This window comes from Taurulus bubalis, assembly GCF_910589615.1.
Source record: "Taurulus bubalis genome assembly, chromosome: 5".
NCBI lineage: Eukaryota > Metazoa > Chordata > Actinopteri > Perciformes > Cottidae > Taurulus > Taurulus bubalis.
This window is the reverse complement of record NC_136593.1, coordinates 28,452,209-28,475,322: the sequence shown is the minus strand read 5'-3', so window position 1 is coordinate 28,475,322 and position 23,114 is coordinate 28,452,209. Positions and strand designations below refer to the sequence as shown.

The window sequence follows — 23,114 nt, the reverse complement described above, 5'->3', positions numbered from 1 at the left end:
AGGACTGGGTGAAGGACTGGGTGTAGGACTGGGTGAAGGACTGGGTGTAATGACTGGGTGTAATGACTGGGTGTAGGACTGAGTGTAGGACTGGGTGTAGGACTGGGTGTAGGACTGGGTGAAGGACTGGGTGTAGGACTGGGTGAAGGACTGGGTGTAGGACTGGGTGAAGGACTGGGTGTAATGACTGAGTGTAGGACTGGGTGTAGGACTGGGTGTAGGACTGGGTGTAGGACTGGGTGAAGGACTGGGTGTAATGACTGGGTGTAAGGACTGGGTGTAGGACTGGGTGAAGGACTGGGTGTAATGACTGGGTGTAATGACTGGGTGTAGGACTGGGTGTAGGACTGGGTGAAGGACTGGGTGTAATGACTGGGTGTAATGACTGGGTGTAGGACTGGGTGTAGGACTGGGTGTAGGACTGGGTGAAGGACTGGGTGTAGGACTGGGTGTAATGACTGAGTGTAGGACTGGGTGTAGGACTGGGTGTAGGACTGGGTGTAGGACTGGGTGAAGGACTGGGTGTAGGACTGGGTGTAGGACTGGGTGTAATGACTGGGTGTAGGACTGGGTGTAGGACTGGGTGTAGGACTGGGTGAAGGACTGGGTGTAGGACTGGGTGTAATGACTGGGTGAAGGACTGGGTGTAATGACTGGGTGTAATGACTGGGTGTAGGACTGGGTGTAATGACTGGGTGTAGGACTGGGTGTAGGACTGGGTGTAGGACTGGGTGTAGGACTGGGTGTAATGACTGGGTGTAATGACTGGGTGTAGGACTGGGTGAAGGACTGGGTGTAGGACTGGGTGTAGGACTGGGTGTAATGACTGGGTGTAGGACTGGGTGAAGGACTGGGTGAAGGACTGGGTGTAGGACTGAGTGTAATGACTGAGTGTAATGACTGGGTGAAGGACTGGGTGAAGGACTGGGTGAAGGACTGGGTGTAGGACTGAGTGTAATGACTGAGTGTAATGACTGGGTGAAGGACTGGGTGTAGGACTGGGTGTAGGACTGGGTGTAGGACTGGGTGAAGGACTGGGTGTAGGACTGGGTGTAGGACTGGGTGAAGGACTGGGTGAAGGACTGGGTGATGGACTGGGTGAAGGACTGGGTGATGGACTGGGTGAAGGACTGGGTGAAGGACTGGGTGATGGACTGGGTGATGGACTGGGTGAAGGACTGGGTGTAGGACTGGGTGAAGGACTGGGTGAAGGACTGGGTGTAGGACTGAGTGTAATGACTGAGTGTAATGACTGGGTGAAGGACTGGGTGAAGGACTGGGTGATGGACTGGGTGATGGACTGGGTGAAGGACTGGGTGATGGACTGGGTGAAGGACTGGGTGAAGGACTGGGTGATGGACTGGGTGATGGACTGGGTGAAGGACTGGGTGAAGGACTGAGGCGACACACTGGTGCCAAAGCAGAAGGCGGCGACATGAATTATACATTTTAAAGCGACAGTTGCAGTTGTATCTGCCTTTTTGTTTCCATTTCTTCTTCTTCTTTTTGGTCGTTCTAAGGCTCTTCGTGGCTATGCTGGTGGATATTTCTTTTCTAAAAATGTTTAATGCACATGGCTGTTCACTGCAAGCGCAGTTTAGACCACAGGAAGGTGGAAGATGATTGACGGTTATGAAATAATGCCGGTGCAGTTAATGCCAGTCTGCAGAGAGGAGGCGATGGAGGGAAGATGACAGGTGATGACCTCTCATCATCTTCTTCCTCCTCCTCATCTTCCTCATCCTCCTCCCCTTGCTGTCGGCTCCTTCCAACAGTTAAATCACATTTTTTCTTTCTCTGAATTTCTTTCCTGCTCAAACACGGCTAGGTAGGATTACAGAGTACGGTTTGGATGAAAGGAGAATAAAAGAGCCACAAGTTTGAGATTCCTCCGAATATTTCCCTAGAAACCGAACATTTTTCCCCCCCAAATACATGCCGTTTTCTTAATCTTATCTATTGAAAGCTCACTGTGTATGTCCTCTTTCCTTAAATTGACACTCTGCAGTTAAACCACATTTCACTCCTATTTGTCCCTGAGCAGTGGGATTAGAACCATGTGAGGTTAAGTGTTCAGCACAAGAGGTTCAGTGATAGTTGTTGAAGGAGGCACGCAGCGTTATGAATTTATGATGCAGAGTCTCATGCAGATATCTAAAAATAACTGAAAATAAACTGCGATTTCTTCCAGACAGCTACTCATACAAGAGGCTCTCTTCTGGCCGACGCCCCCTCCTCTTCTCCTCCACTATTGACTTCCACCTGTGTTTTGAATGTGAAAGAAAGACAGCCGCAACAAGGCTGATCTTTTTATATCTGTAGATTTAACAACCAATGAAAAGCCGCGCTGAAAGCTTTACAGGGCCGCCGGGTTTTGGGGTGACCGCCTCAAAGGCTGTTAGCGGGGCGTTCAGAGGCAGGTGATGGCGCTCTGTAAAAACAGAGTGGAGAGGAAAGGTGGAGAGTTTATAGCAGAAAGGAGATGTCGTGGCATTGCGATGTGGTCGGGGTAAAATGCTGACAACACGGGGAGAGAGCGGAGTTACAGCTGGATGCTATTGTAAATAAGGAGAGAGGAGATGGCGGCCTTGGTTTATAAGGTCATTTAAAGGAGTAATGTGGCACACTGTCGGGAATTGGCTTTCATTAAAAGAGCCATCGAGTGGGAGTTTGTGTGTGTGTGTGTGTGTGTGTGTGTGTGTGTGTGTGTGTGTGTGTGTGTCTAAAGTGTGTCATAACTAAGGAGTAGGAGAAAACACGTACATCGGTTAAAAAGCTTGTTTGTGCATTCTGAAAGCTGCATTATCATACAAAATAATACATAAATGGAGTATTCAGCACAGGGTGTGTGTGTGTGTGTGTGTGTGTGGGGGGGGTTCCCACACACACACAGGCACACATTTTTGGGATCTGCATGCGGTTATACCAGAACATTCCCGGCTCCAGCTAAGTATTTTATATCCCCACTGGTAAAGAGAACCATCATAGCCCCAACCACATCAACAGCTGGTAGGGGCTATGACGGAGCCCATGGTGTGTTCACTATGAGCTCAGAGCCCATGGTGAGTTCACTATGAGCTCAGAGCCCATGGTGTGTTCACTATGAGCTCAGAGCCCATGGTGAGTTCACTATGAGCTCAGAGCCCATGGTGAGTTCACTATGAGCTCAGAGCCCATGGTGTGTTCACTATGAGCTCAGAGCCCATGGTGAGTTCACTATGAGCTCAGAGCCCATGGTGTGTTCACTATGAGCTCAGAGCCCATGGTGTGTTCACTATGAGCTCAGAGCCCATGGTGAGTTCACTATGAGCTCAGAGCCCATGGTGAGTTCACTACAGCCCGTGAACAATGGAGCATATCCATCATGACACAGGGCAGTGATGAGGTTATGCTCACCAAGGACCCATGTTAGTGTGATTTATGTGACCCGTTGCCCTTAATCACAGTCATAATGATTTATGGAGAAGACGGGGGGGAGTTGGTTCGCGTCCCTGATGATATGAGGAACAGGCCATTCTTGCTCCTTCTCTCCGTTTCCTCCTTTCTTTTTTTTTGTTAAATCATGAACTATTTGAGAGCAACCCTGTGATGATTTCTTCCTCCCAAGGTGTCCAATCACACATCCTGCACTAAAGCTGATTTTGCCTCATCCACTTTTCCATTATCTGCTCATTCATTCACACTCATTTCCCCCTCTGTCATCCTTTATTGTCAGAGACGCACCAATCCCTTGTTCCATCCCTCTCTCAGCTCTCCTTTCAGGCGCTCACTTGTTCTGACAATGACACACAGCAGTCGTCTGCCACCATATCCCATCTACTCGGCACAATGTTCTCGCCCATCCGGCCCGTGTGTGTCTTCCATTACACCTCTCGTTCCCTCGTTCCCTCTTTTCATCCGTACATTGCTCGTTTGCATCATTTCATCCGTCTTTCTCTCTCCGGGCAGCTGGCCAGCTTGAAAGCTACTGTGCTCCGAGAAGGATGCAGAAGGAAACATCAAGAGTAATGGAAATAACCAAATGCATTGTGGGGAATGAAGGAAACGGATTAGTGGCACACACACAGCGTGGAGTGTTTTTGTCCATCTGGCCTCAGTATTGTTCCGTCAAAAAGCCCCGAGGCCGGTCTGACGCCAGACATTTCAGAGCATGAATGAGTTCCATCACGTCGTATCTGTCTCATATCTGTGTTGTACTTAAAGCTCACGGAGGAATCCCGGCCCCAGTTTAATATTTCAGCGTTGCTTCCTTTGTCTGCCTGATTTCCATCCTGCAGCTAACCGGCTTTATCTCCCACCTCAGGCCTCTGCTCTCTTTCTGCCATGTGCTTTTTTTTTTTTTTGGTTCTCTTATCCATACATCTCTCCGTCTCCTCCTCCCATCCCTACCTCATGAAAAAGTCAGTCCCTGCCGGGCCAGTCACTACTTTAGTCCCACGTACCACTTGGAAGGGTTCTGCTTGTTAAGTGTGTGTGTGTGTGTGTGTGTGTGTGTGTGTGTGTGTGTGTGTGTGTGTGTGTGTCCACGCTGCTCTAGTGTTACCTCAGGGTAAGGTTGTTAAACGGCGTTACTTACTGATCAGCCAGCTCACTCTGCTGCATGATTTAAAACTAGCCTGCTGTCTGTGGCAATTTGATACTCACACACTATCTCACACACACACACACACACACACCATGAAACAGGGATCAAGCGACTCATCGACTCAGGGCCGTGTGGTGAAGAGAAGTTGAATGGGGCGCTGACACTTTCAGCACATGTGCACACACAAAAGTGCAAAACCATGCGTCCACTTTGTCGCTCACTAGCAATCCGCTCGTTGTGCGTCTGTCCGTCACTCACTGAACACACTCGCTCCTCTCCTGAATGTCTTTCACTCTCTGACCCACTGGGGCGGCCATGTTGTGGACCATGTTGTGGACCATGTTGTGGACCGCCTGTCATCACCTTCAGCAGCGAGGGCGAACTTAAACACCTGATCTAGTTTCTGAGAAACATCTGTACCCACAAGCTCCAACATCCAGTAACACACACACACGCACGCACATGCACACGCACATCCAGTAACCCGCACACATGCACATCCAACATCTAGTATTACACACATACACACACACACACATCCAAGATCCAGTCTCTGTACAGACACGTTAATCCACTCTCTGCCTCTCATACATGACACACACCCACACACACACACACACACACACACACACACACACACACACACACACTCTGGGGGTCCGTCCCTCTGCTCCTCTGCCTCCCAATGGTTTTTGAGGTCACCTGTCAATCACAGTACTGTTGCGACAGCCACCTGTCAGGTGTCCCAGCATGCATTGCGAGGCCTCTCCTGTAAACGCTTCACTGGAGGCTGTCACACGCCGCTGGACCGGAATCGCTCACCAGAACACACACACACACACACACACACACACACACACACACACACACACACACACACACTGGTTGCTACATTGAATCAGTCTGATAAGCTGTCAGATGCTCATCTCCATCCAGCCAAATGTACTGATCATGTTACACGTTTGATGACGACGAGGATACTAATTTTGTCTTCATCTCATCTCTCTCTCTCTCTCTCTCTCTCTCTCTCTCTCTTTCTCCCCCCCCCTCCCCCCAGGTGGTGAGGGTTCCAGTGGAAAGCTGCGAGCAGTACACCACTTGTGGGGAGTGCTTGGGCTCCAGAGACCCTCACTGTGGATGGTGTGTCCTCCACAATGTGTAAGTACCACACACTCATGCGCACATTGACACACTTCACCCTCATCTCTTACCCTGGGTGGTAGGTCATTGTGTAGGAAGTGTTTAGGTGTGGATCAGCTGATCACATGGAGCTCAGGAGCCTTTTGTCACCCAGATGCCCAAATATCATTTAGTTGCTGCAAATAATGTTCCATTGTTGAGCGTCTGAGCTGCAATAAAGTGGATGTCCTCGTAGATAAATACCATTCCATGCTAGTAGGCAGCACAATAAGTACCTTCCATACATGCTGTATTAGGCTACAACGTGACATGTTGTCACTTCTTTGGTTGTTGGTGTACCGGAGGAAGGTTGAAAAACACTGCACTAGAAAAGCAAGTCCAGTCCTGATGACTAGTGATCAGATTTAATGAGACTAGTTTGGGTCTCACTTGTTCTTTTAAAATATCCCAAGTTTACAGAGTGTTTTGAATGTAGGGCAGAAAAGAACAATACAAGTTAAAACTAAAGAAAGAAAAGGAAAACTAGCACAGTCTCGACTCAATGGGGGGCATTTTGTTTCTGAAGGTTTTTGAGGAGGAAGCAGTGTGTGGAGTGTGTAGATGTGTGCGTGTGTGTGTGTGTGTGTGTGTGTGGATACATCTGTGGTCTGGCCGAGGGGCGGTTTGTGGGAGTCGACAACCATGAAGAAGTCTGTAGTTACTTTTAATTATCGCTTGTAAAGACTTGCAGTTAAACTTGCTGATGATGATATTCAGAACTACCATTTTATCTGTTGCATGTACGGATAGCTTCAAGCTGGTTGGCTGCATTAGCATGTGAGCGCTGAAGGACCATTACACTGATTTAAACGACTGTCTCACTCTCTGTAGCTCAGAAGGTGTTGATCTCATGAAGCAACACAGGTATACAGCCTGAACACTACACAGGCAGCCAGAATGAGGCCTGCGGTGACTGTGTAATAACCGTGTAATAACTTGTGTAAAGTGCCTGTAACACCTTTTAATGAGACCTAATTATGATTCATAGGAGAAATCATATTTCCACAACTTGAAGGCTGCTTGTTGGAGTCAACCGGCTAAACCTGTTGGCAGCACACACACCATCTTAGTGGCTTCCAGCTTCTCTTTGTTGTGTGTTGTGAACACAGTTCACTACATGTGCACTTTTAATACTCATAGCAACAGATTAAGGATTAGTCACTTCTAGTCTTTTTAAGATCACAGTCCGATTAGATTTGCAACCGAGAGACTGAATACACACACAATGAAGTGGTAGAAATAACACTGTCCGTAGGTAATCTCTCCATTTCCTCCCTTTGACTTGTGTGTGTGTGTGTGTGTGTGTGTGTGTGTGTGTGTGTGTGTGTGGGCAAAGGAGAGTATGTGAACTGAGCAGCATTTGACATGATGCCATCTCTCTGTACGTTAATGAAATTTACAAAACATATCACCAATCCGTCTTTCCTCAAGTCACACACACACACACACACACACACACACACGCACACACATTTTGACCTCGTGCCTCGCGCGTTGCTTCCCTGATAGTGTTGCCAAATCTGGCCGAGGCCCTTGCAGGCAGATTGGTATTAATAGGCAAATTATTTATGAGCCTCGTTTTAGCCCTCTGGTGCTTTTAGCCACATCTTATTAAGAGCCACGGTAGTTTCAATCAACAGTGGAATTGAATGCGGAATAACACACACACACACACACACACACACACACACACACACACACACAGGTGTTTCTGGACAAATGAGCACACTTCATTTAAACGCATTCACACAGTCACACACCAGAGGAGCAGTGGAAGGAAAAGAGGTCCGTAATGAGAAAACGGTTACATACCTTTGTGCATCTCTCCTCGCGCTTGTACAGCGTGGTGTGTGTGTGTGTGTGTGTGTGTGTGTGTGTGTGTGTGTGTGTGTGTGTGTGTGTGTGTCTCCCGGGGGAGTGGTTGGCGACAGCTTTTTCTTGCTGAGCTCGAGTGAAGGCTAACTAAACGAGGGGATGGGAGGCAGTTAGCATTTCTTTCCCTGCCTCTCTTATTGTTAAGGCCTCGCAGAGCGCCGCATCAGCACTTTCCTCTCACCGCCGGGACCAGTTGTTGTTAGCGCGAAGGTGAAGCGATAGCTAATGCATTATGAATAGCTAATAGTAAAACCCCTACAATACGGGGCTGTATGCTGATTTTTAGCACGATCGGTTGGCTCGTAATAAGCAGTGGAAATCGCTGACCCCGTCGATATGCGGCGGCTAGGAATTGTATCATTTTTACGGTCCAGGGAAACTTTAATGATTGCCTGTATATCTCCCGAGGAGTTAGAATCGGGAGGCGCTGTAAACCGGAGAGATGACGGGGGAGTGCATGTTCGTATAGCTTAGTGGTTCTTGCACAAACGTCAGGGCCAATAAGGTAATGATGTAAAGGCCCACAGTAATGGCCGGGTAGCTATTAGCCTATTCGTCTTCCCTTATTGCTCCATTTCTGCGTGACGTGATGGCTGTGCAGGTTTGTCATCTTAATATGATTGCCATATTAACTTAACAGTGGCTCCTATTCTCTCTCTCCTCTCCCCTCTTCTTCCCCTCCTTTTCTTCCCCTCCCCCCCTTTCATCTTGCTGCCGCACCCTAGTTGTTCCCGGAAGGACCGGTGTGAGCGAGCCGGAGAGCCCCAGAGGTTTGCCTCCGACCAGAGGCAGTGTGTGGAGCTCAGCGTTCAGCCCAGAAACATCTCCGTCACCATGTCGGAAGTCCAGGTTTGTCTTCTCCTACAGGCCCAATTATAGTGGGAACATTTAAACAATAAAACATGCAGACGTTTCATTTCACACTTTCCTTTTGACGGAGCCTTATCTTCATGCATCTACTGTCCACACATGTTCACACCGAGGATGCAACTGCAACTCTGCGAGTAGATTTAAAGATCTATATCATGGAAATGTGTGTGTGTGTGTGTGTGTGTGTGTGTGTGTGTGTGTGTGTGAGCAGCTCCTCAATGTAACCACACGGGTTTGACTGATCACACTTCCCTCTGCACATTCACACGGACGCATTAACCTTGCTTTAATAGCCGCGCCGCCTGACTCACACACAAGATACGCTCCCTCCCTCCTTTATTCCTGCTGCTGTCACACAGACTCACACCCACACACCTCCCTTCCCCAGCGCCCATTAACCCTCATGTCATATCTTATAACAATCCATGTACACCGTGTCCTTCCATTGATCTTGCACTGATTGTCCTCTCTTTTCCCCCGGCTAGCTGGTCCTCCAGGCTCGTAATGTGCCGGATCTTTCGGCGGGGGTCAACTGCTCCTTCGAGGACTACGTGGAGACGGAGGGCCGGCTGCAGGGGGGACACGTCTTCTGCCTGTCTCCTTCGGTCCGCGACGTCATCCCCATCACACGGAACAAAGGTCGGGACGGGGAGGGGCGATGAAGTCATCTGAGTGAGGTCACTGGGTGGGAGCGGTGGGCCGGTGGGGTGGGAGGAGTTTTGGTGACATATTTGAGGAGTTTAGTAATGAATATGCTGTATGTTTGTCCTGCATCCTCCATTGGACTTGTCTTATGTCGTATCTCTGGATGGCCAATGTGTCTTTTTCTACGTTCGACTTGAGGAAAGCTTGAACAGAATTTTAATGTTAGCAGATGATTTGTTCAGTGCGTCTATATTCAGAATACCTTGTCACCACTAATAACGCTCACCCATTCCCTTTCCAAGCCCTAAACACAAGTCTACATGTATCTCCTGGAAATAGAACTGGTTTTGAATTCCCATTATCATGCATTATGCACTGATGTCAGTTTCACTTTATGTTTTCTTTCCTATCTAAAGACACTGGTTATGCTCCGAGCTTCTTTTCAAAGCAGTGACTTCAGTGTGGTTTATTGTTATATTTAAAAATATCTGCATCCTTTTTTTTTTTTTTATGTCCAACTCTGTCAAGCCACAAACGCTAAGAACGTGTTTGCTTTCCACATTCAAAGCAGAGAACACTCTAAGTTTCCTCAAAGTGACGTCTCAGTAGTTCTTCACTGAGCCCATTATGCCCCATTATGAGTGCTCATCAGCTCTGGCATCCAAACACTGATTGGTGCTGCTATTTTTAAAGCCACCCTACTGTGGGTGTGACATGAGCGCTGTGTTGCTAAGCTACCGTGCGTCTTTGTGTGTGCGTGTTATATGCTGAGGTCACACAAGTGGAATTCAGATTCAAAGTGTGACATTGTGTCGATTTGTCGCGCGTATTCCATATTAAATGTATCTCTTTGGTGTTTCTGAGCCGTCTGGTGATTAATCAATGTGTGTGTGTGTGTGTGTGTGTGTGTGCTGCAGGTGATAAGCGGGTGGTGAAGCTCTATCTGAAGTCCAAGGAGACGGGCAAGAAGTTTGCCAGCGTCGACTTCGTCTTCTACAACTGCAGCGTCCACCAGTCGTAAGTTTATTTTTTAGTTATTCGCTCTTTTCTTTTCTGTTTCGGTCTTGTTTTAGTCTTTTCCCTCTTGTTCTTTAAAGAGATTGTCTCTTTGTCCAGTCTCCCTGACACACACACACACACACACACACACACACACACACATCCCACCCCTCTCCGACCTCCACAGGAGGCTCGTGTTACCATTTGAGTAAAACAATCGACCGTACGTATATGAGAACAATATGAGATGGTAATTCTAGTCTTGTTATCATAACCCACGACGCACACTAATGATGCTTCAACGAGTCATTCATTATGCGAAGGTCTACCGTAATGCCTCCCAATCACAGACTCTAAACACATTAATGCCTCTTCCCCACTTGATAAAACAAATACAACAAATGTTTAGCTCTCGGATCCTCAGTCTGGTACTTATCTCCTCAATAAAGATAAAGTCAGACACTGTAAAATGCTAAATGAAGTCTTAGAAGAAGAGTGAGTCGCCCTCATCTTTCTGGCCAGTCTCAGTCCTAATCCACCTTCTGCTGAAAACCTCCACCGCCCGTCCGCCCACACCTCTAGTCAGTCCTCCAGCAGCCCGATGCACCCCGCCGGGGTAGAAGAATCCTAGCTGCTCCGCCCCGCCCCGCATGATGCCCGGCCTCCTGCCCAGCCTCGGCTGATCCAGGGGAGGCTGGAGCGTCTGCTGGGGTATTAGCCTCGGGGCAGCAGATGGCTTGGCGGCCCCTGGGGTACCGCAGGGCTCCGTCCCGGCTCCCCTCTGGATGTTAGATGAGCCTCCTCCGAGGATTGTGTGCAAACACACACACACACACACACACACACACACACACACACACACACACACACACACACACACACACCCGTCTCTCCACTGTCACCTCCAGCTCACTGAAGCCCTGAATGTCGTGGACACCTAATCCGCTGCTGTGACCTTTAACCCAGCTCCCCCCGTCTCCCTCCACGACAACGAGGATTAGCTCAGCTGGTTAAGGGTGTGGTGGGTTACAATGTGGACTCCCAGTTAATTCATGTCCCATAAGGACCCTGCCATGTTAGCATGAGGGACGTAAACACCCTGTCACAAGAAGAGCAACACTCTCCTCGCGGATGTATTTAAATGCGACGGCGCATTAACGATTCTAATATGGGAATGTTCTCACAAACCAAGTGCAAGACATGTATGAGAAGTGACGCAGACATTTGAAGATATTACCCCGATGAACTCTGATTAAATCCGTTCCCTGGCTGATCTAATCCGGCCTCCCAGTGATGTAATGGACACGTCGTAATGAAGTTCAAGATACGGCGCGCTGCATCTTCGGCAGCGGCTCTGATGGCGACGAGAGATGCTGGGATAAGAATCCCATTTGGAGCCGCGATCCCGCCGCGCCCTCCGGACGCCTGATGGCATCAGCCTGGTAATGTCGTTGGCGTAATGGCTTCGGGCCGGCGCGGCCACATGCAAGGCCGCGTTTCCAGGACGCTCGCTCCGTTTTCCTCTAATGGGCTCAAACTCAAAATATGCCTTTTCCAGAGTGAAGGGTGCCGAGCGACGCTCTCAAAACACGCACATTTCCGAGCAGAGACAATATTCATCAGCTGTTCCTGCACGTCTATTTTTACCCGTACAGGACTGTGCACACTGCTAACGTTAGCGCTGCTTTTTGGAAGTCGTTGGCGTTATATCATCATGTCTCTGAATGGTTTACACTTGCATATTGACACCAAACCCCCTCCTGAAACACACACACACACCCTCCCCGCTTATTTACTCAGCTGATTACGTTGTGGCCCTTGCCTTTTCTAAAATGCCATAAATTTACATAGTGGTATTAATCTAATTAGAATTCCCACTGTTTCAGTTTAAGGAGTGCCAAGATTGAAATAGAAAATTACCCAAGGCCATGATTGCTCCTTAATTAAATATTTCCACACGCTTTTCTCATCCCACATCCCCTTATTTATTAAAGATAGGGAAGATATTCTGGCAATGAGTTTAAACGTCTGTACAAAGCAACATGGAGCACCTTTCCTTGCTCTGTGAATGGGACATTTCTTGTGGGATTCAGGGGCTCTGAGAATATTCGGGACAAAAAGTGCATTGTTTTCTTTGATAGCGAAGAATGTAAAAAGCTGTTGATTGAAAGGGTTTTTAGAAGAATTCTACAATGATTCTTAAGCATTTCTTTCCCTAAATATCGCAGCAATTCTTGCACAATTCAGATAAGCGTTTGTCCTGTAAACAAAGACATACATAAATATAATTGTGTCCCTCTGAGCATTATTAACCTCCCTCCGATTTTAACGGGATCCAGTAATGACAGGCGAGGCTATCTAGAGGGTTTTTAATTATTCACCTCCACTCCTTTGAAATAAATAGTAGCCAATAAATAACTAATTTCTCCAAGTGCAGGAGTGTCAAACCTCACTAGGAAAGCGGTTGTGTTTCGCTCTCCAAACTGACCGAGGAGAGAAAAGAGGAGGAAATCAGAGCCCATTGTGTCGGCTCCGCTCCAAAGCTCGATTAGCATCTGAATATGAGCGGATTAAATTAGCATGATGAGCGTGGCCATACGGGCGGCGCGCTTGCAGCCGCTCAAAGCTTTCTGATGGCGAGTGACAGGAAGGAGGAATGAGGAGACGCCGGACAAGAGAAGAAGAATGATCAACGTCCCTCCGTGGCCCTGGGTGGGCTCTTCCTTACAACGGGGTGCACCCGGGCTAACAGAGCGGTTCTGGGATCCCGGGGCCGCTCGGGACAGGGGGTCCTGCTTACGCCCAGGAACCAAAGCCGTGAGCAGCAGGGGGTTGTCAGACGGGCGCCGGCCGGCCTCGGGTGGCACGCCTCAACGGCGCTGCCTTTATTTCAAAGGCCGTAATCATAAAAGTCACAGAAAGTTGGCACTGGTTACCTGCTGATATTTTGCTCGTTATTTCATAGTCACTGTTCCACTAACGAGGTTGATTTGACATGAATAAAAGATCAAAGTCCAGATAGAATTGGTTCTTATCAGGGCTTAGCGACAGATGACTAAACACTGTACTTGGTTCTGGTGACCTGCTGTGTTAAGTTGGTGCTGTCCTGTATTTTGATGAGCACTGATCAAACCCCAACCGCCAAAAAAGACTCTTTGACATTGAAACTAGCGATTGTTGCTGCGCTAACAAACACACAACGAGCTCAGCTAACTTCCACGTGTTAATTTGTCTTCATTTAATGTCCTCTGCTCTTTTATTGGGCATTGACACCCTTCTTCTGTGTCCAACTGGGACATTTCTGCTGTTTGAGTCTCTGCCCTGTATGCTAACCTAGCCTAGCGTAGCCTAATCGCTTCCCCTCCTCCATTTGTGGGCAACATTGACAAATCTCCTATTTGCTCTGCTGTGGTATTAAGAGGCCTGCTATTTCCTTAGCCGCACATCCCTCATTCTAAATGGACAGCTTCTCTCAGCACAATGCTAAATTGGTCAATTAAAGCGGCGGTGGGATTGAATTAAGCCCCAGCCTCTGATCTCGCTCAGGAGGAGGGGTCCGGGCTGGAAGCGATCACTTACAGCGCGCACCTGACAAACGAGCGGCCCTAATGGATCCCAATGAATCCACGTCGGGGTTTGATGGAATCGTGCGTTTGCTCCATCTCCGAGCTCGAGAGTTGAAGCCCTAATTTTTCATGCGGATGAGAGGAATGTCTGTTGGCGTTTTACAGGGTTAAAACTCAATGGAGTGCTTGTAGTGCTGCAGCGCTTCAGAGACGCGCTCATGCACACTTGGCAGATGTGGCTGAATACAAATCATCCTGCATGTTGAGCACCTCCACCCGCTCTTTTATTGTCCTGGCTCACCGTGTATTATGTGTAGTATTTCATGATGTTCTCGATAAACCATATGCTCACACGAACCATAGCGGCTGAAAGACTCGCACCGAGGACCTACAGTAAGCTTTGTGACGAAATGAAACAATTGAGTTTGTGTACACATAATTGTTACATTAGATCCGTGTTTTTCAACCTTTTTTGAGCCTCACCAACAACCCAAAAAGTTACAAATTGTCACATTGTAGCATAATACAGCATGTATGGTAGGTCATTATTGCGCTACCTACTGAATGGAAGAGTATTTCACTATTTTGCAGCTCAGACGCTCAACAATGGCAAATTATTTGCGGCAACTAAATAATGTTTTTGGGACCGATTAAGTGAAATTGGACATTTCCCCACGACACACCTGGCGATCTCTCACGGCTCACTGGTGGAAAATCACTGCATTAGATAATGCTGCACAAATAAATGAAGTAGCAGGAAGCGTCGCACATCTCTGTGGCCGAGAGGACCAATAACCTGAAGCTGTGTTGATAAACTGCATACTTGAACCTGTCGAGCTCTCCTCCACGGGGCCCCTGATGTGTGTACACACACACACACACACACACACACACACACACCCTGACTTTCAACCTAGTGTTTCCTCCCGCTCCCATGAGACTCCCACGCAGAGCCCCGCGGGCTGCACCCCCCCATCCCCTCCCTCTCTCCCACGATACCTGGCGTCTAAACCTCTCTCAGGGAAATCCACCTGCTTTTGATCTCTCTCTCTCTCGATCTCTCCTTTCTCCCACCTTTCTCTTTCAGCCCGTCTATCTGCACCTCGCCTCAGCTAAAGCAGGTGAATTTAAAATGGTGGAGCGCTCTTAGCCCCACGGATGAAAGAGAGCTTTAGACAAAGAACAGGGGGAGAGCTTTTAAAAATGAGACGGCAGCAAATGAAAGGGATGGATGGAGCGAGAGGCAGAGACGGAGGGACAGAAAGAAAGGCTGGGGGGCTGAATGGATGGAGAGAATGACACCGCAGAAGTATAGAAAGAGGGAGAAGAGAGGGAATATATGCAGAGAGTGGGCCGATTGTGAAGAAGATCATTGAACATATAGAAAGCAGCGAGCGGTGGACAGTTACAAGCGATGGAGAGTGATGAATGAGGGAAGAGAGCGGGAGAAAGACGTGGAGACAAGTTGATAGATGTGATGGAAGATGGGGGGAGGAGGGGAGGGAGGAGAAGAGGACCAGACGAGGGTGGAACATTTCCAAATCTGACATTGAATGATAAATAGACACGAGGCCGTAAAAGGAAGGAAGTCTGACAAAACTTTAGAGTAAAGGTTAAAAAAACACAGATGGACACGCTTTAACTTTTTAGTGTATTGTGTTACATCACAAGCAGTGCAACGAAAAGCTGGAGACAAAGCGTGAGACTGTAACTGCTCATTCAAACCCAAAGAAATCAACTGCATATGTCTCTCAGCTTTAAATAGGCAGGAACCAAAGATGTAAGCTCACTAAGGGAGATTTAACAGCAACAAAAAGACATAAACAGGGACAACCTGGGAAAGTCATGGCGTTTTAAAATGGTTATTTCCAGGCCTGGAAAAGTCCTTGAAAAAAATAAAACCCCCAAAGTGTAGTAAAAGTCATGTAAATGTGTTATATTCATGTGTTCATGACGTTCATTTATGCTGAGTTTGAAATAATTAATATGCTTTTAAAAGAGACTCAAAATATAAGCAGGCATACATACAGGCATCTATATAAATGTTTATTCTTTTAATCAAACTATTGTCTCATTCATTTGAGTCATTTAAGGTTTACTGTATGCTTTGTATTCTCATTGTTAGTTTAAATACTACATTTACTCACTTTTTACTGTTTACACCCAGACTTCACTAAATGTTTGTAGTGGACATTTGGTTTAAAGTCATGAACCCACTGATCAGAATGTGTTTGACCCCTGCATAAAGTGTGATATATTTATGACTCCTCTCTCTCTCTCTCTCTCTCTCTCTCTCTCTCTCTCTCTCTCTCTCTCTCTCTCTCTCTCTCTCTCTCTCTCTCTCTCTCTCTCTCTCTCTCTCTCTCTCTCTCTCTCTCTCTCTCTCAGCTGCCTCTCCTGTGTGAACGGATCCTTCCCGTGCCACTGGTGCAAGTACCGGCACATGTGCACCCAGAACGCCAACGACTGCTCCTTCCAGGAGGGACGCGTCAACGTCTCCGAGGTAAGATCCACATCCACGCCGCAGACCCACTGTGCTGCTGCCACGTCCATGTCGAGTGGCCTCAACATACGTGTGGATCATTCCAACATTGTAAATACAACAAACGTACAGTGTGGCTGATCACACGGCGAACGCTTGGTTCTTTCCCCCCACACACACCTCACATCGCCCTGCTGCGTGTGTGTGTGTGTGTGTGTGTGTGTGTGTGGCACTGGCTTTTGGCATCGTGACAACAGCTTGTTTACTGTGCAGCAATAATTCTGTCGTGGCCCATAAGGCCATAAGCAGACCGGAATGAATGACTGCCTCTGGAAATGCTGCCTTGTTCTTACATAGCCAAATGCTGCATTAGCATAAAAGCTAATATCAATCGTGCCGTGTGGCGGCGGGCGACACGCGAGGCATAACAAGTGTTTGTGGACTGCTGGAGTGTGTACAAGGATATTAGTGATGGACACACAGCGGGGCCGTGCTCTCATTGTGCTTCCCTCTTTTCTTTCGCTCTCTTATACTCGACAAACACAGTCTTGCATATATTAAGAGGCACGGAGCAATGCTTTCAAATGCATGTCTTCTCCATGGACTTATGGATGTAAATCCACTGCAGCCCCAAGTGACTGACAGTTATGCCTGTTCTTTATCTGATTGATGCCTCACACACACACATGCAAAAACACACACAATCCCGCCCCTATCTGCTTGTGTTTGTGGTCTGACTCCCCGCTATCTCCCTCCAGATTAAAGACCCCCCCTGTTGGCCGACTTGAATCACCGGCCTTTATTAATTGGTCAACCTTTATCCAATTACTTTCCCCTTTATCTCTTCTCTCAACCGGAGCCGTGCAGAATCCCAAACACGAGCGCGCTAAACCACAGCCTCGTGCCCGTCCAAAGCAACACGCGGGCCTTCACGCCTCACTGAGCTAATGTTAGCGGATTAGCGCGCCCATCTGCAAGACGCGGGCAGAGCGCTGGCTAGCACACCACCGAGCCGAGAGGCCAGAGGGGCAACGGATGGATAAACAGGAAAAGGCCTGCAGTGACGACAGGAGAAGCACAGGAAAGCAGCATGTGCAAACAAACACATGGAGTGTGTGTGTGTGTGTGTGTGTGTGTGTGTAGAGCTCATGCATTCAGGAGAGGAGGCTTCTGGATATCAGACAAAGTGGAACATGGATGAGAGGAACACGTCTCCCTCTGATTGAGGACATTTCGGCATTTCGATGTCAAATATTTTACAACACAGTGTGTGTGAGTGTGTGTTTTCGTGGTTAAAACCAGGATGAGCGAGAACAAAGAGAGACGGCATGGCAAAGGGAAGGAGGCGAAGATGGAGGGATTGAGGGAGCGGTGGAGAGAGAGAGAGAGAGAGAGAGGGATAGACAGACGGAGGCGTGTGGACAGAGAGACCTCTCCTGTCACCTCCTGCCCACGAAACCTCCGACCACATGCTCCACTAGAGGATCCATCATCTGCACACACACACACACACACACACACACACACACACACACACACACACACACACACACACACACACACACACACACACACACACACACACACACACAGTCGTTCATCATCCTTCTCCTAGCTGCCATATCCATTAGATGCGCTCTCAATGCCCCAACAAGTACAGCTCTTCCTGTAGGCTAGACTTATCCTTCTCCTCTCCATCTCTCTCTCTCTCTCTCTCTCTCTCTCTCTCTCTCTCTCCATCCCATCCTTCACCACTTTGATGCTCATTCACCCCATTTTCCCCTCAGACTTCCTTCTCTTCACCTTGCCGGCTTTGTGTGTGGATTATAGATAGTTAAAGAATTGAGGAAGTGGACAGAAATTGTTTCCTGGTGGAGAGGGAATGGGTTGGCATGCCATCAGGGGTGTGTGTGTGTGTGTGTGTGTGTGTGTGTGTGTGTGTGTGTGTGTGTGTGTGTGTGTGTGTGTGTGCACCCTTAATTTAGAGCTCAGCTCCTCTCTCCCGCGCTGCAGCTCCACACTGAATACAGATAGCGGTGTTTAACATGAGGAACCGGGTTCTCCTGCTACGTCTCAGACCTCTGCAGCTCCCTCCTGCAGGAGAACACAGCAGACGGGATTAAAGGAGACTCGTCCTCAGCCTGTGATCAAAGGCCAGATTAGGGTTCAGAGGTCTGCCTGTGGGGGGTCTGAGTGGAGGAGACGGGGAAGCAAAGAGAACATGCAGGACCAGCTGCTCCAATGTGGGCCGGTCCTAAAGGATCGGGACCGAGACTAACGGTGCTTTGAATGAGCTTCTAGCAGCATCACGTCTCCTCACACACTTCCATTTCTTTACCACCCTGAGAGAAGTGAGAAAACATCATATAATAAACATTTGATCCTGTATGTAAGCGGTCCGCTGTCATCTCTTACAGTATCTGAATCTTTTGGCTCCTCCCACACAATCAACCTGGAATTTGTTCGACCAAATTACACCGTATGGAACACGTTATTATTTTTTGTATGGCTGTCAGGCAAATAAATAGTAAGTTAACAAAAATGTAATCCACTAAAACGGAAGGAGATAAATACAAATGTTTATTTGTGTGAACAGACTGTCGAGAGAGGGAAGAAAGAGAGAGAGAGAAATGGATCGACGGAGTCAGCAGGGGGAGGAAATAAATATAATGAGTGACATTTCCAAATCAAATATGCATGAATCAACAATGCTCCAAATGCACAACAAACAAATCGTGGAATTAAGAAGCGACCGGGTGGAAAATTGCGGCGGAGGAGTAAAAGTTACTCATCACGAAAACAAAGAGGGAGGAAGGCTGCAGTGAAGGAAGGCTCCTTGTTTCCTTTGCTCCCTCTCTTCCTTTCCTTGTAGCTTGATTGACATTTCTTCCTCCACTCGTCCCTCCTCCTTCCTTCCTGAGAGAAGCTGGCCGTCTCCTCCGTGTGACACGTTTCTGTGTGTCGAGGCTCAGTCTCACTTCAGCAGCCGAGGCGGCGGTTAACTTGATTGAGATTTGTGGGCGCAGCTTTTTCTTTCCCTTTTCCTAAACTCTCTGGCTGTCGCATTTTGCCGTCTTCCAATTTAATTTCTCTCTTTTTTTCTGTTTGCTCCACTTCTTTCATTTGTCATTTTGAGTTGTAGCTTAACGCACAACAGATTGGCTCTTTAAACAATGCGGGTATTGTTTATTTTGGGGTTAGGGCCAGACGGAGGGACGGGCATCACGTTCATGTTAAAGGATTCTTCCACATGTGGTTACGTGGTTTTGCATTTAAGTCCAAACTCCACTTTCGGTCAGGATGTAGATATTATAAACATAATGCTCTGCATTTGTATTTTCTGTGGCGCCAGTGATGATTTTCTTCACCCTCCTTCTGTCCCCTCTGCATGGATGGGTTAAACCTGTCTCTCTCTTCCACCTTCTCCCTCTTCCTGCTTCCTGTGTCAAAACTTTGAAAGGGAAATTTGCTTATTCTCTTTCTTGCCAAGTTCGGGATGTACATGGTTTTAATTAGTGCGCTTCAGAGATGCTCGTAGGCGGACTGTGTTGCCTTTGAACAGATCCAAGGCTGGCTTTGTGCTAAGCTAAGCTATCTGGGTGCTGTAGCACCACATTCACCCTGCAGATATGAGAGCGCTGCCACTCCTCTTTTGGCAAGACAGCAAATCATGTAGAAACTATTCCTTTCAATACGCTCAAAACTCCTCTAAACTTTAGGCACACAGTGTGTATATATATATATATATATATATATATATATATATATATATATATATAAAATACACATCAGTGTTTATCAAAGCTCGCTGCATTGTGCTGGTAGACACACGTGTGTGTATTCACACTGGAGCTCTGCTGTCTGCTGCCAATTACACAAATGTAAAGTTAGTGGATGACACGCGGTCCCTCGACGCTGCATTAATAAGAGCGGCTCGCTGCAGGAAAGCATAACAATACGCAGGAATACGTACACACACACACACACACACACACACACACACACACAAACACTCTCCGTGGCTGTAAGGGTTATTTGTGATGGAGGTGTGAAGGCCCCAGACCGTGACATTCTGGCACACTGTGTTTACCCTGGCTGCCACTCCGACACTGAGCAGAAAACACACACACACACACACACACACACACAGACACACACACTCCTGAGAAGGACATCCCACACATTGTAGTAGGCCAAGGCCGCTTGAGGGGCCTCGCTGTGTGCACAGTTATACATGTGTGCTGTTTTAGCGTGTGTGTGTGAGTGACACTGTGTGTGTGTGTGTGTGTGTGTGTGTGTCTGTCACTGGTTCTTATCAGGACGAAGCACAACCAGCAGCACGGAGCTGCAGGGTGCATGTGGGTGAGGGGAGGGTGGAGAGGACAAGTGGTTGAATAATATCCCTCCTTCCCTCTCTCTCCCTCCTGGTGTCGTTATCAGATGGTAACATCCGTCTTCTCCCTCATCATCATCATCATCCTTTATTTGTGCCTTCACATCATGTTTCAGCAGGTCTGCTTTTCTGCTGCGATCCACAGACTTCCTTCTTGTCCGTCACGCCCTCGTCTTTCTCTCTTCAACTTTTCTTTCGTACTGAACGTACTGAACGTAGCTCTTTTCTCTGTATTAGTCCATGTTGCCTCTCTCCACCTCGTAGCTGGATGCACACATGCCTAATCTTTGGAGAGTATGTTCCTCAGCCATATTTGATGAAATAGAAACAATGCTGGGTGGAGCTGGGATGCAATATGTCCCCTCTGCCGTTCTTCCAGGGCTCCATTAATTTCACCAACTCAAACCAAAGACAGGCAGAGTGTAATCGAGACCAGATGCAAACAGAGAAAGAAGGGAAGAGCAAAAACAAAATACGCAAGGGCAGAGCGCCCTGGCAGCAACGAGCGGCAGATTACACCCAGTGACGCAATTTATTTCCGTGGTGGAAGGAAGGAAGGGAGGGAGGGAGGGAGAGACGTTGAGGGAACAAGGAGAGGAAGTGTAGGCGACGGGGAGAAGTAACCTCAGACGGAGTCGGGCCGCGATGGTCCAACCTTTAACCCCTGGTTGGGCCGCGCTGCGCCTCCAGCTGCTCAAAGCGGTCCAGAGCCAATAATCACATCCCACCTCAGGATAGTATCGGGCGCGTTGCTGTGCATCCCACGCCTCTGTCCAGAGAGAACAACGGGGGGATCGAGGACGTGTAAGCGTTTTGTGAGGTGTGTGTGTGTGTGTGTGTGTTTCTCCCACATGATCGTACTGTTTGTGCCGTGCACAGATGTGTCCGTATGCTCGTGCACGTGCTCATGCACGGTCTGTCACACATGCATGCAGATGTTTCATCTCCCTTTCTCTCTCTCCGGCTATTTTTAGCCTCACCGTCCCTCAGCTTATCTTCCCGTTCTTGCTTATGTTCTGTTCACATTGTTGAAGCGTCCTCCTCGCGCATCAATCCCTCTCCAGCAGAAGGCGGAGACGGCGAGGAGCGACCAGCCTGCCGGCCTCTAAGAAGCGAGCTCAGTAGACGACTACTCAAGGACGGGAGTGGAGTCTAGCACATGCAGCTTTTAGTGCTATGGAGATTCGAAGGACACTTTCTTGGTCTAATTGGTTGAGAAGTGTAAATCCTGATCTGACATTGAGGAAAGTTGAAGCGGTTGAGCTCCGCTCTGGCAAACACAAGTGATCGGTTTCTCTGACGTAATGCTGCGGCACCCTGGCTGTGCCGACACATGAAGCAAGGAGCACGCTCACCTGTGTGCACGACCACGTCATGGATGCACACAGGTGTCTACGTGTCGGTGACGGGTCTCCGTGGTTTAATTATTCAGGTTGTATGAAATCTTAATTTCCGCAGCCCTCACAGTGAAGGTGAACGCGGATGAATATTGCATTTTCACCATCGGCCCTCATGAGAGGAAGAGATAACTGCAGTCACCGGCAGCTGGAGAGACGGATGAATCACGGCGCAAAGTGAGCAGAAGGAACGCAAACGGAAAAGGCCAGGCAGAGAGAGAGGGAGAGAGAGAGAGAGAGAGAGAGAGAGAGGGAGTGTGATTGGGAAACAAGGACAGCCGGCTGTGATGAGAGGCATCGAGGGGGAAAAAGAAACCGAAGCGTCTCCGCCTCGTCCAAACTCAAGAGCGTCTACCTGTCTCGGTCACGTCGGGCTGTTTGCTAAAGTGGGAAGCACTGATGTTTTAACTGAGGGTCAGTGACATACACGCCGTGGAGACCTGGAGACGGACGTCACCACGGTTTTATACATCCTTAGACCGTCAAAGGGGTTTATTTTCCGCACCACTTTATTGTAAAATGCAAAGCACCTCACAGATGGGGAAGAAAAGTGGTGCCGTTTCCTGATTTGCCTCCTAGTGGCGGGCGGCATCGTTACTTCCTGCAGCTCGGTCGTGTGTTTCCTAAAGAAAGAAGAACTGCACGGTTTCACACAGATAGAAGCATCATGCAACTTTCACTTTTAGTGAATTTATTCTGCTTCTAATTGAAGTATCAAAGCGTTGTCCAGGCGCGCCTTGTCATAACTGTTATTTAGTTACTTGAGCAGACTGAAGAGGGAATGAAGCCTCAGGTCATGAGGAACTGAAGCGTCTGCACATGAGTGTGTCTCCGGTCTTTTCATCTGCTTTCCGTTCTTCTCCTGAAGAAATACCGCAGCCAAATGGGAAGTGGGCTCACTGTGTGCACACCGCTCACGTGCACACCGCTCACGTGCACACCGCTCACGTGCACGCTTTCAGTAACGCTTTCCAGGTCTGATGACCAGCGCGCAGTGAGTTGTGTCCACGTAGGTGCGGCGAGTTTATTGTCAAGCGAAGCAACATGTACGTTTCGCTAATTTTGGTCCGTGTTCCCACTTCTATTTTTATTTATTTGCACAAATCAAAGGTTCGGTGCAGGA

At 48.2% G+C, this 23,114-nt stretch overlaps 1 protein-coding gene across 1 annotated transcript in view; it reads left to right on the top strand.

Moving 5' to 3' along the window:
- Positions 1-23,114, top strand: part of plxna1b (plexin A1b) — a gene marked incomplete at its 5' end in the record, with an annotated part of 141,134 nt that overhangs the window by 54,057 nt on the left and 63,963 nt on the right. Inside the window, 5 exons of the mRNA XM_079218930.1 lie at positions 5,643-5,743; positions 8,365-8,488; positions 8,995-9,148; positions 10,072-10,171; positions 16,108-16,222. Coding sequence (XP_079075056.1) covers positions 5,643-5,743; positions 8,365-8,488; positions 8,995-9,148; positions 10,072-10,171; positions 16,108-16,222 — 594 coding nt within the window. The remainder of the gene's footprint in view (positions 1-5,642; positions 5,744-8,364; positions 8,489-8,994; positions 9,149-10,071; positions 10,172-16,107; positions 16,223-23,114) is intronic.